Below are 15,749 nucleotides of genomic sequence, written 5' to 3'. Positions count from 1 at the left end.
GTGAAGGAATCGTGGAGGCGACGGTGTTCGCTCCCTCGTAAAACAGCCCGAAGTGAATGAATAATAATAAGGCGTACTCTTGTGGTTTTGAGGCTTGCCTATTTTGGTTCCACTCTGGCGTGGTGGTGGAAAAGAAGTATGTGAACTAACTAAACCCAAAGTCCACCCTGGATTGTCACTCCAAACAGTGCCCCGGCTTCACCCTTCTACAGCACACACAACTTGTCGGTTTCATCTTTATTGATTTATATAATGTCAGCTTTGGAAAGAAGACAGGTCCCTGCCCCGAGAGGCTTACATTATGAAAGACGCGATGCAGCGAACAGGAAGGGGAGGAAGGATCAACGGGGAAGAATAAACTTTTTTTCAGTTACAGTATGGAATTGGGAGTAAAAGGTTGTGCCAAAGGCGCCAGGGAAAGGGGTGTTTATTACCCTCCTTTCGCTCGTCTATTGTAGGTTCATCTCCCTGTACTGTATATCAAGAATGCGGCCCAATTATTTAGCTCGCGTCGCGTGACCTGTCCTTCTGAATGTTTTTAAGCTCGACCCCAAAGAAGTCAATGGGGCTTGTTCCGAAATCATTATACTTAGGGGGGTTAACGACTCGTAATCCAATGCCCTGCATGCTAACACAGAAGTAAGAGCCACTGGGCATCGGCGTAGCCGGGGGGGGGGGGGCAGAGAGGGGCAGCTGCCCCCTAAATCAATTAGAATCAATTAAAATACATAGCAAACTGAGGTCCTGCCTCCACTAAGAAAAGCAACCCCCTCCCCCCCCCAAAAAAATCCTGGCTACGCTCATGCCACTGGGTTCAGAGGGGCTTACTCCCATATAAGCATGCACAGAATTGCAGCCTAAATGGGTCATATCCTCTAGATTTTGTACTCTCGTCTTCAAAGTGGATGAGGTGTCATTAGCAACATGCGCTAAAAGAAAAGGGATTTGGACGGACGGGGGTTAATCGTTTCAGCTTATTTTGCCAGCCTGATTAGGAAGTTCGAACAAGTGGTTTTAAAAGACTGTATTGGAGTAACTGCTGATATACACTGAATTCACTTGTACACCAGTCCTCCGTTACGTTACCTTCCACTTTTTTCCAGGATTTAGCAGCACCAGTCATTTCTTTTCTTAAACGTCTGTTGTGACATGACAAGTGCGACATCACGCACCCCTGGCGAACAGCTAAACAAGCAATTCCAACTTCCCAACAACTTTTATCTACACTCACCCCATCCTCACTCACAGGGGGCTTTTAGATAAGTTTTGCAAAGCCAGCCTCAGCGCCGGTGATTTCCTGTTCCCAGTATACAACAATATACAACCACCCATTATTACTAGGCGTCTATTATTACACACTCTTGGGGTGGGGATCGGGGGCGAGACTTCCCAGCAACACATATCTGGTCCCAATTCCCTCAATTACAGACAGAAACTGACAGCTGCAAGGACAAAAATAACAATACAATGTTTTTTCTCCTCCAACTTTTTGAGAGCAAAGTGTCATCCCTAAGCAAGGCCTAGAGGCTGGCGGGGCCGAAAAACAGCTGACCTTCCGCCTCATTTCCTAAATAACAAAACTGAACAAACAGCACAAATTGTTCCTCGCTCCTACCTTCCGTGGCAGGTTCGCTCACCTTTTTTTGCCCAAGGCTCAGGCTTCTATTAAATGTCTCCCAACAGCAGCGATCAGCTCATTCTTGCCCCGCCTCCTCGAGGAGCATGCTGGGAAATGTAGTCCGTCCCTCTACTACTTCCGGTCTCTGACATCCATGATCCTCCCTGCCATGGCAACCTTCAACCCATAGGCATAAGCATTCTCCCTCCTGGCGTTTGCGGGGAGCAGCCAGTAGCAACAGGCAGAACGGCTTGAGGAGCCCGGACGGCGCTGCCTTGAGGGCTTGGAAGGAAGGATGGCTTTTAGGAGGAGCAAGTGGAAGAAGAAAGGCCCTAAGCTTGAACTCAGCCCCGCTCAGAAGGAGCAGATGCGCGATGCCTTCGACCTGCTGGATGCCGACGGCACCGGGACCATCGACGTGAAAGACCTGAAGGTGTCCATTCGGGCCCTGGGCTTTGAACCCACCAGAGAAGAGATCAAGAGGATCGTGAGCGAAGTGGATAAAGAAGGCTCGGGGAAGATCGGCTTCGACGCTTTTTACTCCGTGATGACCAAGAAGATGTCCGAAACGGATCCCAAAGAGGAGATCCTGAAATCCTTCAAGCTGTTCGAGGACCCGGAAAGGGGCAAGATCGGCTTTAAAGACCTCAAGCGCGTCGCCTCCGAGATTGGGGAGAAGCTGACGGACGAGGAACTGCAGGAAATGATCACCGAAGCTGACCTGAATGGAGACGGGGAAGTGAGCGAGCAGGAGTTTCTGATGATCATGAGGAAACACGGCTACTAGCCCTTCTCGGCTTCCTCCGCCTCTTGAGAGCACCTGCAAATAATGTTGGGGAGCTCCTCACTTTCCTCCAGCCACCTTCCTCCTCCTCCTCCTCCTCTCTCAGTCAGAAACTCTCACAGGTTAAAGTCATGGCTGTGGGGAGGGGAGGCTGTAATTCACTGCTGGAACATTAAATGTGGCTCACCAGAAGAAGAAGAAATAATTCTCCCTCCTCCTGGCGCAACCTTGCTCTTTCTGTTTTCAGTGAATAAACATACCAGTTTTAGACTCCTTTGGGAATAGTAATGATTTATACTCTTATTACAATAGGTAGAAACATCAGGGTTTTTTGTATAAATTGCTAAAATCTTAAAATCACTTTCAAAATGATCAAAACACAGTTAAAACCACACACACTTAAAATCATCAAGGCAATACTTCAGGGATTAGTTATTGAATGTTCGTATTCATATTATTTGTTCTGCCTCTGTATTTTTCACATTTTCACACCTGCTACTCCCATCTAAAAACAACCCTTAGTATCTCTACTATAGGAAATTATATTTAGTACATTTATGTTCAAGAACTACATGCTACCTTTCTAGATAAAGATTTGCCAAAGGCATCTTAAAATTAAAGGTAAAGGTACCCCTGACCATTAGGTCCAGTCGCAGACGACTCTGGGGTTGTGGCGCTCATCTTGCTTTACTGGCCGAGGGAGCTGGCGTTTGTCCGCAGACAGCTTCCAGGTCATGTGGCCAGCACAACTAAGCCGTTTCTGGCGAAACCAGAGCAACACACAGAAACGCCGTTTACCTTCCCGCTGGAGTGGTACCTGTTTATCTACTTGCACTTTGACGTGCTTTCAAACTGCTAGGTGGGCAGGAGCTGGGACCGAGCAACGGGAGCTCACCCCATCCTGCAGATTCGAACCGCCGACCTTCTGATTGGGAATCCCTAGGCTCAGTGGTTTAGACAACAGCGCCTCCCACGTCCCAACTCCTTGCATCTTAAAATTAGTATAAAAAAAAAACTATGCCTAACAATTTTCAACTAAAATAGGAGCATGCTCAATGCAAGAGCATCTGTTTTGTCTCAGTTTCAAACCCCAGCACCTTCAAGTAGGGATGGAACAGACCCCATCTGAAACCCTGCATTGCTACTATTGGTCAGTGCGCAAACAGTGAGCTTGATGGCACTAATGCTCTGATAAGGCAGCTTCCTATGTTACTAAGTATCAGCAAGGTCTGCTCTGTCAGCAGTTTGTTTTAAATAAATCAGACCACACTGTTTAGAACTGCTCCTCCCGGGATGGCTAGCTATCATATACAAAAGGTTTCTTTAAAAAAATTAAATGATGTATCAGACAATATGAACAGCAGAGCACTAAAAACATAAATGTCAGAGAAATAAAGTAAAAAATATTTAAACAGTATCCTCGCTTCATAGAGCATTTCTCAAGACAAGATGAAATCCACATCAATGCATCGTTTGGGGTTTCTTCTTGAATTACAGGAATTGCCCAAGGCCTTTACTTGTTGGTACACATTAAGCTTGAAGCGCCACCAAGTGGCTTTGAGGAGCAAATGCAGCTGGAGAATAAATCTGTTCTCAAAGTTGCAGTAATTGCTTTTCTCTCATACCCTTTCACCTCTCACACTGTAAAACTTAAAAGACCTCATTATGGGTATATTGTGGCTCATTTGTGCTTCACGATGGCAACACTAAGAGAAGTCACATCATTTAAATATTAATAGAACATTTCAGATACATTTTACTTGTATGATCTGATTATACTTTGACTAAATCAATGAGATACAGCAAATATGGAATTGTAAAAATAAGGTAACTTCACATATAAGTGTGTCTTCATTATAATGTGTATAATAGCTTGTTTTGCACCTTTTTTAAAGCTAGGTGTTTGTTTTTATTAAGAAATTCTAAGGAAACATAATTTCTCCTTTTTCTCTGATACGAGGGAAGCTGTTGATGTCCTGAACCAAATGTCTGAAGGTGGTTATGGGATGGATGAAGGTTAGTAGAGTGAATCTTAAGCCAGACAAGACAGAGATGGGCATGGCCACTGGCTCTCAATTAGCAATTGTACTACTGTAACTGGTTAAAAACATTACCAGGCAGATTTAAAAAATTAAAATTAAAAAGTAGGAGACCCTCATTTTAGAAGGTTTGCATTTGTTGAGCCTTCTTTCCATTTTTATACTGCTGCTTTATTTCTTTGGTAGGATCATTTTATTTTTAATTGTACGCAGCCTTGAGCAAAGCAATTGCATTGCAAAGGTAGTGTATTGGTTTTCTAAACAAATAATCATTGCACTATAGAAGACTATCATCAACAGCTCAGCACCTGCAGTTTATGAAACTGCAAAGCTATACTTTGTGTGGTGCCTTAGTGTTCATGCTTGTACACTGGTAAATAGGCATGTGTGCACTTTAGACAAGAGGCATCCAGCCATCTATTCCTCTCCAAGATTTAACTTCTGGAGACTCCGAGGGAGGGAACTTAAGCCTGTAGAATTATAACTCCAGCAACTCACACAAACATTAAAACAAGTCATCCTTAGCAACAAAACAGACACAATTATTTACTAGGAACAAAGACAGGAAATCGGGGCTGACTGATAAACAGGAGCTGTTCTCAAGCATATAAACTTGTTTGTTCATATTCAAACACAAGCATTTTCTATGTTATATCAACATTATCCAATTCCCTTTCCTACTTATACTGAAACTGAATTCTAAACCTGCTGCATTAATCAAGTATTGCAGGGGTATTTCTAATAAATATACATGACTGCCAACGATATCTTGTGCTGATGATCAGATACCAGTGATCAGTGTATCCTTAAAATGCAGATAGCTTTGGTGAAAGAAGAGAAGCTGGAATGTAGAACTGTTATACTGAAAGGCCGCTTGTGCATTATCACCTGAAGTCCAGCTTAATCCCTTTTATTCTTGGCCCAGCAGCACTGTTCCATCAATATGGGGGGAAAGGATAGCCATGCTGCTCTTGAACCCCTTTAAAAAGCAGCTATATGTATTACCCTTGCACAGGAGAGGAAACACAAATTATCTCCAAAGAATGGAAATTTTTATTAGTGGGAAGGATTGACTTTAGGATTCTGTGCTTCAGGTATCAAAATGCCCTTGGCTAGTCACCATAAAAAGTATTGGAGAAATGGATGTGATCTGAGGAATGAACCAGTCTTCTGCTTCCCCACAACCATTATATTTTCCCCAGGCAGCCATAAACCTTTTAAGCACAAGGAATCCTTTCATGGTAATTAAGACATGAGCTCTAACTTTCACTCTGCTGTAAGAAGCAATATTGGCAGAGTTGAGAAGCTGAATTCTGAAACAAATGAGTGTCTTTATTATACAGCTACAGCAAAACACAAACACAAGAGAGATCCGTTCCTTTGTATTCTACCAGTTGGCCTCCTTTGTTTTTCTTGTTCTGCTTAGTAACTGTTTATGATCATATGGTGCTTGGGAAAAATGGGGCTGCACTGCTGAAAGACAAGCAACTTTTGGTTCCGCCTCACCTTGAAATCTTTCATTCCCGCTGGTCGTTGCAAGAAGTGCACTCTGTAACAAAGATGCTGGGTGTGAGCTTTTCTTCTTTTTCCTCCTCTCTCCCATTCCTTTTTCCTTTTGTGTGATGTCTTTTAGACTGTAAGCCAGAGGGCAGGAACTGCCACATAACTGGCAATTACAAGCCACTCTAGAAGTCTCTTTTGGATGGAAAGTGGGGTAAAAAAGACATACACCCACACACTCACTCTCTCTCTCTCTCTTCTGAAAATCCACTTCAGATATTTCTCGTAAGGTCTCCAGTGCTGCTGAAGGTACATAATGGTGACCTACATGGATATGCAATGTATATGAAATATTACTTGTCTCTTATCCAGGCTAAACTTACCAAATTCCTTCAGTCTGGCTGAAGCATGATTCAGAAATGCCAATTTATTTATTTTTAAAAAACCTATTTACCTCTGATAAAAACAAATCTTTAATCTCCGTTTTCCTCACTATCTGACTTACTGGCACAGAGAACCTGTTGCCCTCCAGAATTTTGTTGGACTGCAACTCCCATTATCCCTCACCATTTGCTGTGCTGGCTGGGGCTGGTGGGAATTGGAGTCCATCAACATGGGGGGGGGGGGCTGGTTCACTGTCCCTGTTTTGTAATAAAGCATGGAACCTCATCCGCTTCTTGACATGGCGTTTGTAGACAGATAACATTCCTCCACACAGCATATTTGAAAAGGGGGTTGGGATAAAACCCAGAAGTGTCTAGACTTATATTTATTTATTTTAATGCATAAATAGAGAAAATATAGGAAAAGGAAAGATTGGTACAGAGAGGACAAACAATTGCAGTATTCATTGATTAGGGGAGATAGGGCAAGTTACATAATGAAGCGCTGTCACACAGCTTATTTTTGTCCTTTCTGTTTTTTGTTCCTTCTCAGACCAGCAATCTTGCATTTATTTTTGGGCTCCCCACCAGCTTTGGCTGCCTAGCAATGCCTGGCTGGAGTGTGCTTGCTCCTGCTACTGCAAAATGCTACAGGCTGCCTAGCAACAGGCAATCAGAGTGGGCTGCGTTGCCCATTTAGAAAGCACACCCAGCAGGAAGTCAGAAAAGGTGGGCTCCTTTCCTTCCCAGGCTGGCGACTCACCTTGTATTTAAGCGGAAGCTTTTTACTGAACTAGAACCCAAATCTTTGTACATTAAAGCCCTGGGGCTGGACACACACACACACACACACACACACACACACGAGAGACGGAACCGATCGCCTTACCAATACATACCTGTTCTGCAGCATTTATAAGATGAAAAGATGCAACGTCGTATCAGCTTCCCCCAAGCAAATAAGAATGAATGTTCAATAAATAGCCAATCTCATTTAACCTCCCCGCAAACTTTGCACAAACTAATCAGAATGAACGCTCAATAAACAGGTCATCTGGAAGTGACCTTCGTCATTGTGAAACTGGAGCTATATCTGTTGTTGATGCCCTCTTATACTGCAATTTGTATTATTAAGGGAAGAGACTTTCTTCATTTATTATGAACTCTAACTGGAGGACCCACTGAAACGTGGATCTCTTTATTATTCTAGTAATGTTCAGCTAAATTCCCTCTATCTTGAGTGAAAATATAAAGCATTGAGAACTCCCATTTAATTCCCCTGTAAATTTCTCTAGTATTCTTTTTATGTGTTCTGCACACATCAAATCTTACTGATCTGTGACAGTAAGAAATTAATTAGTTCAGTTGCAGGAATCAACACACCTTTCAATTACTGCTGTGTTTTCTAGACTTTATATTTCAGTGGCAGTAATCCAGAAGCACACCATAGTTTGTGGTTTCAACTTTAAAGCCAAAGCCCTATCTGGGCAAAGCAGGGTATAGACAATACCTGTGTTTCAGGCCATGTGTGCATAGGCTTCTCATGAGTGCCTATATCTAGCATGGCTGCCAACTTTTCCGTTAGTCCCCACAGTGGTGCTTTTAACTGCGGCACAATCAGGGGCAGAGGAAGGGGTGTGTGGTAGGGACAGGCCGCCCCGGCTGTCACCACTGGGGGGGTGTGACAAAATGCTGGGTGGCATTCACCACAGGGCCTGCAGCGTGCCCAAGCCACGCGTCTCTCCTGGGAGTGACGCAGTGGCTTGGGTGCCCGCAGGCTCTGCGCTGCCCCAAACGGTCCGCCCACCGCCTCCCCCTCAGCTGTAGGGCGGCTGAGTGGGAGGGGGCAGGCAGACTCCTCGGAAGCCCCGCTGAGCGTCCTGCTCTGGCTGGCCCCGCCCTGTGGTCAGCTGACCCTGCAGGCACGTGCACCGACCCAGGTGCCCGATCGGCTTGCTCCACCACAGGGCACAATCTGCAGGAATTGGCAATGAAGCTTTCTACAACTTGGAAATAAGCATCAGAATTGCTAATCCCAACCACCGTTAAAATGCAAAGCTGCAGGGTCCAGCCGAAAGTTGTCAGTTTTGGGTTGCGTCCACTGCTAGTCGTAATCAAAGCAGGCCCACTGTAATTAATAATGGACACAAGTAAATTAGCTCCATTCATTTCAATGGGTCTTTTTTTGAGCAAGAGCATATCAAGAACAAATAAGGATACAACTCTTTATTTGTATCTCTAAAATTCTACTGGTTTTACATTCTGAGTGGCTGAATGTCCCCCTCACCACAGGTCAGCATTAAGGGTCAGCACTATCGGGCAGCTGGTAAGATGCACACCGCCAAAATCTGTACCCACCTTTTCCACCTAGTTGTCACACTTCCCAAAACAATACGTGAACAGAAACAGTCATCGTTCCAAAGTCACACTTGTCTTAATTTTGTAATGCAGTTTTCCAATACAGTGGTACCTCGGTTTTCGAACAGTCCTGTTTACGAAAGATTTGGTTTACAAACTCCGCAAAACCGGTAGTGTCCCGGTTTGTGAACTTTACCTCGGTCTAAGAATGGAATCCGAATGGTGGAAGGGCACCGGCAGCGGGAGGCCTTATTAGGGAAAGCGCGCCTCGGTTTAAGAATGGTTTTGGTTTAAGAACGGACTTCCGGAATGGATTAAGTTCGTAAACATAGGTACCACTGTATATAAGTGCATCTATTAGTGAAAATAACATACATATTTCTACAGTAGGAGAAATAGAATTGCAAAAATGTGTATACTAGGAAAAATTACAAACAAACATGAGAAATGTGCATTAAAATGCTGCTGGAATTTCATTAGAACTCCCCCCCCCCCATAAAGATACAAATCACAGGCTGATGTGAAAATGTGGAGAACCAAACTTAAGATCAGAAAAATGAGAATCTGAAAGGAAGTGAGGTTGCTGTGGCACCTACCAGCTACAATCTGAAATGATACTCCTGCTTTTAGGACTGCTACATTTAAGGAGGGTACATTGAGCTCTGTGCTGCACATTTTTATCTTCTTTGCAGTTGGCACTAATTGGCATTCTTGCTAGTGACTTCTGCAGGAAAAGCAGCAGCAGCAGCAGAGGATTCTGGGACTGCCTTGAAACGGAATGTCCTGTCACAATCCCTTTGATGTTCTTTCCATATGAAAATCAATCAGCATGAAGCCATAAGCAAAGCAGATGGTGAGGTTTCATAATCAAGGCTTCCATCCTAAAATTCATTTGTGCCAGCTATGGAGAAAGGAGATGCTTTGCTATAAAGTCCTATAATGATATGAGTGTCAGAATCCTCAGTGCTTTCCTCTTTCATAAAGATAACATTTTATATATTCGTACTATTATTTCTGCCCTTCTCACATACTGGCCTTTTGTAGTACATCCACAGTGTCTCTCAGGTGATCCGTGGTGTTTCTGTAATAAATATTCATATTGATTATTTAATTGCATTTCTATGGATTCTTTTATCTTTATATTGCATTTTATTGTATTACAGTTTGAATTCTATGGAATTTAGATTGCAATACAGTGGCATACACTAAAAAATAACAGAGTTACAGACGATAAACCAGTAAAAGCAAGAAAAAATACAATTATACTTTTAAAATTACAAGTTAAACTACTAAACAGAGTAAAATTACCTCAACTTCCTAAGCATATGAGTAAAAAGGTAAAGGTAAAGGTACCCCTCACCGTTAGGTCCAGTCGCGGACGACTCTGGGGTTGCGGTGCTAATCTTGCTTTACTGGCCAAGGGAGCCGTTGTTTGTCCGCAGACAGCTTCCAGGTCATGTGGCCAGCATGACTAAGCCGCTTCTGGCAAACCAGAGCAGCGCATGGAAACGCCGTTTACCTTCCCGCCAGAGTGGTACCTATTTATCTACTTGCAGTTTGACGTGCTTTCGAACTGCTAGGTGGGCAGGAGCTGGGACCAAACAACGGGAGCTCACCCTGTCGCGGGGATTCGAACTGCCAACCTTCTGATCGGCAAGCCCTAGGCTCAGTGGTTTAGACCACATATGAGTAGGCTTGTCTGAACAGGAATGTCACTGAAAAGAGTAGAGTGAAGGCACCTGCTTGATCTCAATAGGCAGGAAGTTCCAAAGTGTGGGTGTTGCCACATCAAACTGCTGAGTTTGCACAAACGTAGAGCAGATATTATGTGGCACCTATAGTACTGTAGTGCCAATTCTGCTGATCGAAGTGGTTGACTGGACACATGCAGGGTAAAGCGATCTCATAGGTCCCAAATACAGTATTTTATTTAGCTGTACTCTCATCTTTCTTGCAGAATGAGATGTCCTGAAAGTCCTCTGATGTCAGGAGGCTTAGGCCCATCAAATTCTGTATGGGTTGCAGCTGCGACTGCATAGTTCTGTCCAACCTGCCCGTCTACTCTCTCTGTACATATTTATGCTGTATCAAATTACTTGGGAAACTTCACTTTCGGAGGTTTGGGTGGGTGCACCTGGCTGTCTACACCATAAAGTTGCTGTTTTCCCCCCTGTAATCATAAGGACTAGAATACTTCCACCCTTTAGCATATATCACACTTCATCCATAGATCTCAGGGCAGTTTACAACAGAATCACAGATTTGGAAGGGACCCAGAGGGTCATCAAGCCTAACCCCCCTGCACTGCAGGAACCACAGCGAAAGAATGCCTGACTGATGGCCAGTTTGTGGGGGGATGGGGACTGGAGGCGAATACTTAATATTTTGCTAGGCTTGGGGGGAGGGAAGCCACAGTATTCCCGGCACGTGCATGTCAGCACTCAAAGCTTTCTGCCTCTAAAGCAGGGGTGCCCAAACTTTTCTCAAAGAGGGCCAGATTTGATGAAGTGAACATGCCTAAGGGCTGACCAAAGTTGTTCAGCTTTTTTTAGGATTGAAGTTGCTGAGCTTTTTCTACAATTTTACCCCGAAGTTGTTCAGCTTTTTTTAAAGGATTGATGTTACCCCAAAGTTGTTCAGCTTTTTTAAAGATTGAAGTTTTTTGGGGGGGGGGATTTTACCCCAGGACATATACTGCCACGGGGGCGGGTTAAATCGACAGGCGGGCCGGATTAGGCCCCCGAAACGGACTTTGGACATGCCTGCTCTAAAGGGACAGCTTAAATGGGTTAGAGCGCGGTGCTGATAACGCCAAGGTTTGCAGGTTCAATCCCCGCACGGGACAGCTGCGTATTCCTGCATTGCAGCGGGTTGGACTGGATGACCCTCAGGATCCCTTCCAAGTAATTCTCCCATCCCTGGGAAACCCTGCCGGGTTCGCCCGTGCGGATCCCCGGGAAATGAAGCCACTGCCAAAACGCAAAGAGTTGCCGGCGCCCCCGTCCTATTACTAAGTAAAGCGGGAAAGAGGAAGGGAGGGCGGCAGGAAAGAGCCGTGACTACATCTCCCGGCGTGCCTTGCGGCCGCCTTTTCCTGTGGGGCGGGAGGCAGGGGACGGCGGCTGAGAAGGAAGGCGGGCGAAAAAGGAGCCAGGCGAGGGACGGGCGAGAGCGAGAGCGGCTCGGTGTGGGTGGGAGGGGGGGGAAGCGAAGTCTCTGTGGCGAGAGCGAGGCGAGGAGAAGGAGAAGGAATCCCACAATACCAGGCGGGCTGGCTCGAGAGCTTGCGGAGCTCCCGCTGTCTCTTTAATGCAAGAGGAAGCGATGCGGAGGGGTGGAAAATGGCAGAGCTGCAGATGTTACTAGAGGAGGAAATCCCTTCTGGAAAGCGGGCTTTGCTCGAGAGCTACCAGAACCTCACCAGGGTCGCCGACTACTGTGAGAACAACTACATCCAGGTAGGTAGTAGGGAAGGCGCCGGCGGGGAGACATCGCTTGCCTTTCCTGGGGCGGCGGAGGGGGAAGCCAGTCGCCTCCCTTCGCCTTCACGGCAGGGGGAAGAGGGGGGGGGAGGACCTCTCCCCCCCACACACACTCACACACTCTCTCTCTTGCACACACACACACACACACACAGGAAGTGTGCAAGGGCTGTTGCGAAGGGGAGAGAGGCACCCAGCTCAGACACTGGGCAAGCCTCTCCGGGCACATTGTAGCGCCAAGCCCAGGCTGCGAGACATGGTGTTGCCCTCTCCCCCACCCCCACGACCCTTCCCCAGTCCAATCCCTCGGCGTTTCCCTTTAAACTTTTGAACCAAACGAGGGCTTTCTCTCCTCCACCCACTCAGCTCCACCTCGGGGCTGTGTTTCCCTTGAAGCGCCTGGCGTGGGGTGGGGTGGGGTGGGGGTTAATGGAGGGTGGCTATTCCGTCTGCTCGGATCTGAGGGTGTGTCTGTAAGGGTATTTTATTCTACAGCCCTCCCTGTGTTTCTGTGAACGTCTGGAGGCAGAAGTGGCTGGGTGGGTGGGGGAGAAATGGTTCATGGGTTTAGTAAGAGCCCTGCCTGTTTACCTTCCGCCTGCTTCCTCTCAAATATATATCTTCTCTCTCTCTCTCTGCCTCTCTCCCATTAGTTTCCCTTTGGGGTTCTGATCATATCTCAATTTGTATGTGTTTGTGTGCGGTTTAAAAGCCATTGAGAAAACTGGAAGTAGAAAGAGAGAGTATATTACATCAGACTTCTCTCAGGTTTTTTTTCCTGAGGGGTGGGAGCGGCGTGGCGGGAGGGATATGCCTCTCCTCCCCCCCCCCCACTTCATTTTCGAAATGAATGCAGCGAAATGACTTTTGAAGTGAGACTTGTTTGGCTTGTTCACTGTAGTAATGTGAAATCCTGAATTTGTGAAAGAAGGGGTGGGGGTGGGGAAACCACCCCAATCTCATGCTTGTGTATGCATGTGCACGCCACGCACACTTTTAAATTACTTCATGTAATTTAATAACGCAAGCAAATTCTCTGTGGACACTGTTTATTTAATATTTGGTGTGTAATTCATAACAAGTCCAAATGAATTGTGTTCCTGGCATGGTGCTAGATTGCTGAAACGATAAATTTATGAGAGAAGGGAGCTGCAGGTATGCAGGCAGGAAAAGCAAAGCATTAAAAGGATATGCTGGTTCTCCTCGAAATGGGCTGGCCTTAATACATTCTGGAGCGAAATATTTAGGATCCATGAAAGAGAACCTGTGTCTAAGTCCCCCATCTGCACTACTTTGTTGTTGTTCAGTCGTTCAGTCGTGTCCGACTCTTCGTGACCCCATGGACCAGAGCACGCCAGGCACGCCTATCCTTCACTGCCTCTCGCAGTTTGGCCAAACTCATGTTAGTAGCTTCAAGAACACTGTCCAACCATCTCATCCTCTGTCGTCCCCTTCTCCTTGTGCCCTCCATCTTTCCCAGCATCAGGGTCTTTTCTAGGGATTCTTATCTTCTCACACTACTTCTCACACTACATTCTTCTCGCACTACTTTAAACCACTTTAAACAGTCATGGTTTCTCCCAGACAATTTTGGGAACTGTCATTAAGGCTGCCAAGAGTTGTTAGGAGGACCCTTATTCCCCTCCCAGAACTGCAGTTTCCAATGTTCCCTAGGGAGAGGGGTTGACTATTAAACTACTGTACACTGAGAAATGTAACATTGTGAGGGGAATGGGGGGGGGGGTCTCCTAAATTCTCAGCACCCTTAACAAAATACAGTTCTTATGATTCTTTGCAGGAAGCCAGGCCTATTTAAAGTGGCTTGATACTGCTTTAAATACATAGTGCTTAACGGGGCCTTTGTTACTCAGGAAATGAATCTTATTTGTTACTCCTTTTTCCAGTCTCTCTACTATCCTTGTGTATGTGTGGGTGCTTCAAATGCATTTCCACCCTTCTAAATGATCTTTGTAACTTCTAAGCGGCTTAAACAGCACAATCCTTTGTGTGTGTCTACTTGGGAGTGCGCCCCACTAAGTTGAATGGCAGCCCTATGCTAGGTGCTCATAGGTTTGCAGCCACTGTCCCCACTGATTATTTTCACACATTTCTGTGGGGATAATATTTAGGAAAAGGCTACAGCAGCTTCACTATTTTTTAAAAATCTAGATAAAAGTACTGTGGAACCTGTTGCATCATGCTGCATATGTTTGCCTGGCTACAATCTAGGCTTCACATTGCTTCCTCCCAAGTACCTTTCCTTAGGCTTGCCTCCAGGATTAACTACCCTTCCTAGCCTCTGCATGCAAAGTTATGTAGTGACTATACAGTAGATTTCTCTTCCTCTCACACCCATTTTTCCTCCTTTATAGCATGCACTGAATTTTGGAACTGTTCGGTATCGCTATCTGAATGTTCTCCACGTTGCCTTTACTTGGAATATTTCTCTGCGTCCAAGTAACATTTTTCATTGAAAAGTTAAGGCCCAAATTAGTTGTGACTGTGGAAGATCTATGTGCTTAAACACTTACCTTCCCCATTCGCACAGAATTAAGGGTGTTGGGGATTTGTGTTTGAACAGCAAATGGAGTACGTGGATGAGTGCAGAACCTATGCCTGTCTGCCTCATCACAGTTTGTCCTCCTGTGGTGTTTTTCTCCTCAGCTGAACTCTACTAGCAATGTGTGCTTGGCTAGAAGAAAAGTGTCTGTAGAGACAGGCTGTGGGGTAGGGTGGGAGGAGGAATCTGCTTTGAATGGATTTATAAACACAATTGGCAGTTCTGACCCGATCAAGCTTTGAACCACCTCTTTGCAGCAAGTACCCACTTATACCCAAGTTGCTTGTGCATTGTCACTTTTCTAAAAAGCCTAAGTATATATAAAATTATATACAGAAGCATGTATATAATATGCATGTTTTTATGCAGTTGCATATAACAGTGTACTTTAGGAAGCCTGGAATGCATAAAATATTAAATGTATTATATTTTAAAGCACAAAATAAAAAAAACCCACTCTTCTTACTGATCAAGGAGTGGGATGAGGGTTGGAAAAGAAACAGTGTGCAGATAAGCTTAATATTACGATTTTTGGAAAATTTATTTTCTACATGTGGGAAATAAGCAGGAAGTAATTCTTTAACTGTGCGCTGTTTTTCTGAAAAAGGAATCTACCTTTCTAGATTTTTGGGTCAGATCTATGCTTAAACACATCAATCTGTTGTCATCAGTAGTTGAAAAAATCAAATGTGAGTTTATTAATTAAATGCTCTTTCTCCCTTAATGTAACCAAATTTTCTGCTTCCCCCACATCACTACCTGGTGTCAAGTGAGGATAAGCAGCAAAGTATTTTCTGCTTCCCACTGAGTCTTCAATATTTTGTTCTTTCGATACAGGAAAAACATGGACTTGCCATGTTTTAGAGGCTGTACACTATGTGATATATTCTAAAAGGAAGTTCTGACTCCCGAGTGGCTTCAGACGCTACTCATCAGGACTGCTAGCCTGGTGTTTATTTTTTGGCCCACCCCCCAAAATAACAAATCAGCTTGTGGCACTTATTGGTAACATCTAAAGGGGAACT

The 15,749-nt window shown here is 44.9% G+C and overlaps 2 protein-coding genes across 15 annotated transcripts in view; both read left to right on the top strand.

The window, feature by feature from the left end:
- Positions 1–1,616: 1,616 nt before the first annotated feature.
- LOC117055799 (centrin-2-like) lies at positions 1,617–2,428 on the top strand. Its single transcript, XM_033165640.1, has one exon. It carries the CDS (start codon positions 1,914–1,916, stop codon positions 2,403–2,405), a length of 492 nt encoding a protein of 163 aa, XP_033021531.1. The 5' UTR covers positions 1,617–1,913; the 3' UTR covers positions 2,406–2,428.
- A 9,451-nt stretch (positions 2,429–11,879) lies between these two features.
- ABI1 (abl interactor 1) overlaps positions 11,880–15,749 on the top strand; it is a 101,050-nt gene continuing 97,180 nt past the window's right edge. For 12 of the 14 annotated variants that reach the window (XM_033166177.1, XM_033166171.1, XM_033166175.1 and 9 more), the window contains exon 1: positions 11,894–12,140. In XM_033166177.1, coding sequence (XP_033022068.1) covers positions 12,024–12,140 — 117 coding nt within the window. In that variant the 5' untranslated portion in view covers positions 11,894–12,023. Of the gene's footprint in view, positions 12,141–15,749 lie in introns of all 14 variants that reach the window. The other 2 variants (XM_033166173.1, XM_033166176.1) reach the window with 2 other exon arrangements.

Source organism: Lacerta agilis, chromosome 12, assembly GCF_009819535.1.
Source record: "Lacerta agilis isolate rLacAgi1 chromosome 12, rLacAgi1.pri, whole genome shotgun sequence".
Lineage (NCBI taxonomy): Eukaryota > Metazoa > Chordata > Lepidosauria > Squamata > Lacertidae > Lacerta > Lacerta agilis.
This window is presented reverse-complemented; position numbering and strand designations above follow the sequence as displayed.

Coding starts and splice junctions, on each gene's coding strand:
- LOC117055799 (XM_033165640.1), top strand. CDS start 1,914: ATGGCTTTTAGGAGGAGCAAGTGGAAGAAGAAAGGCCCTAAGCTTGAA.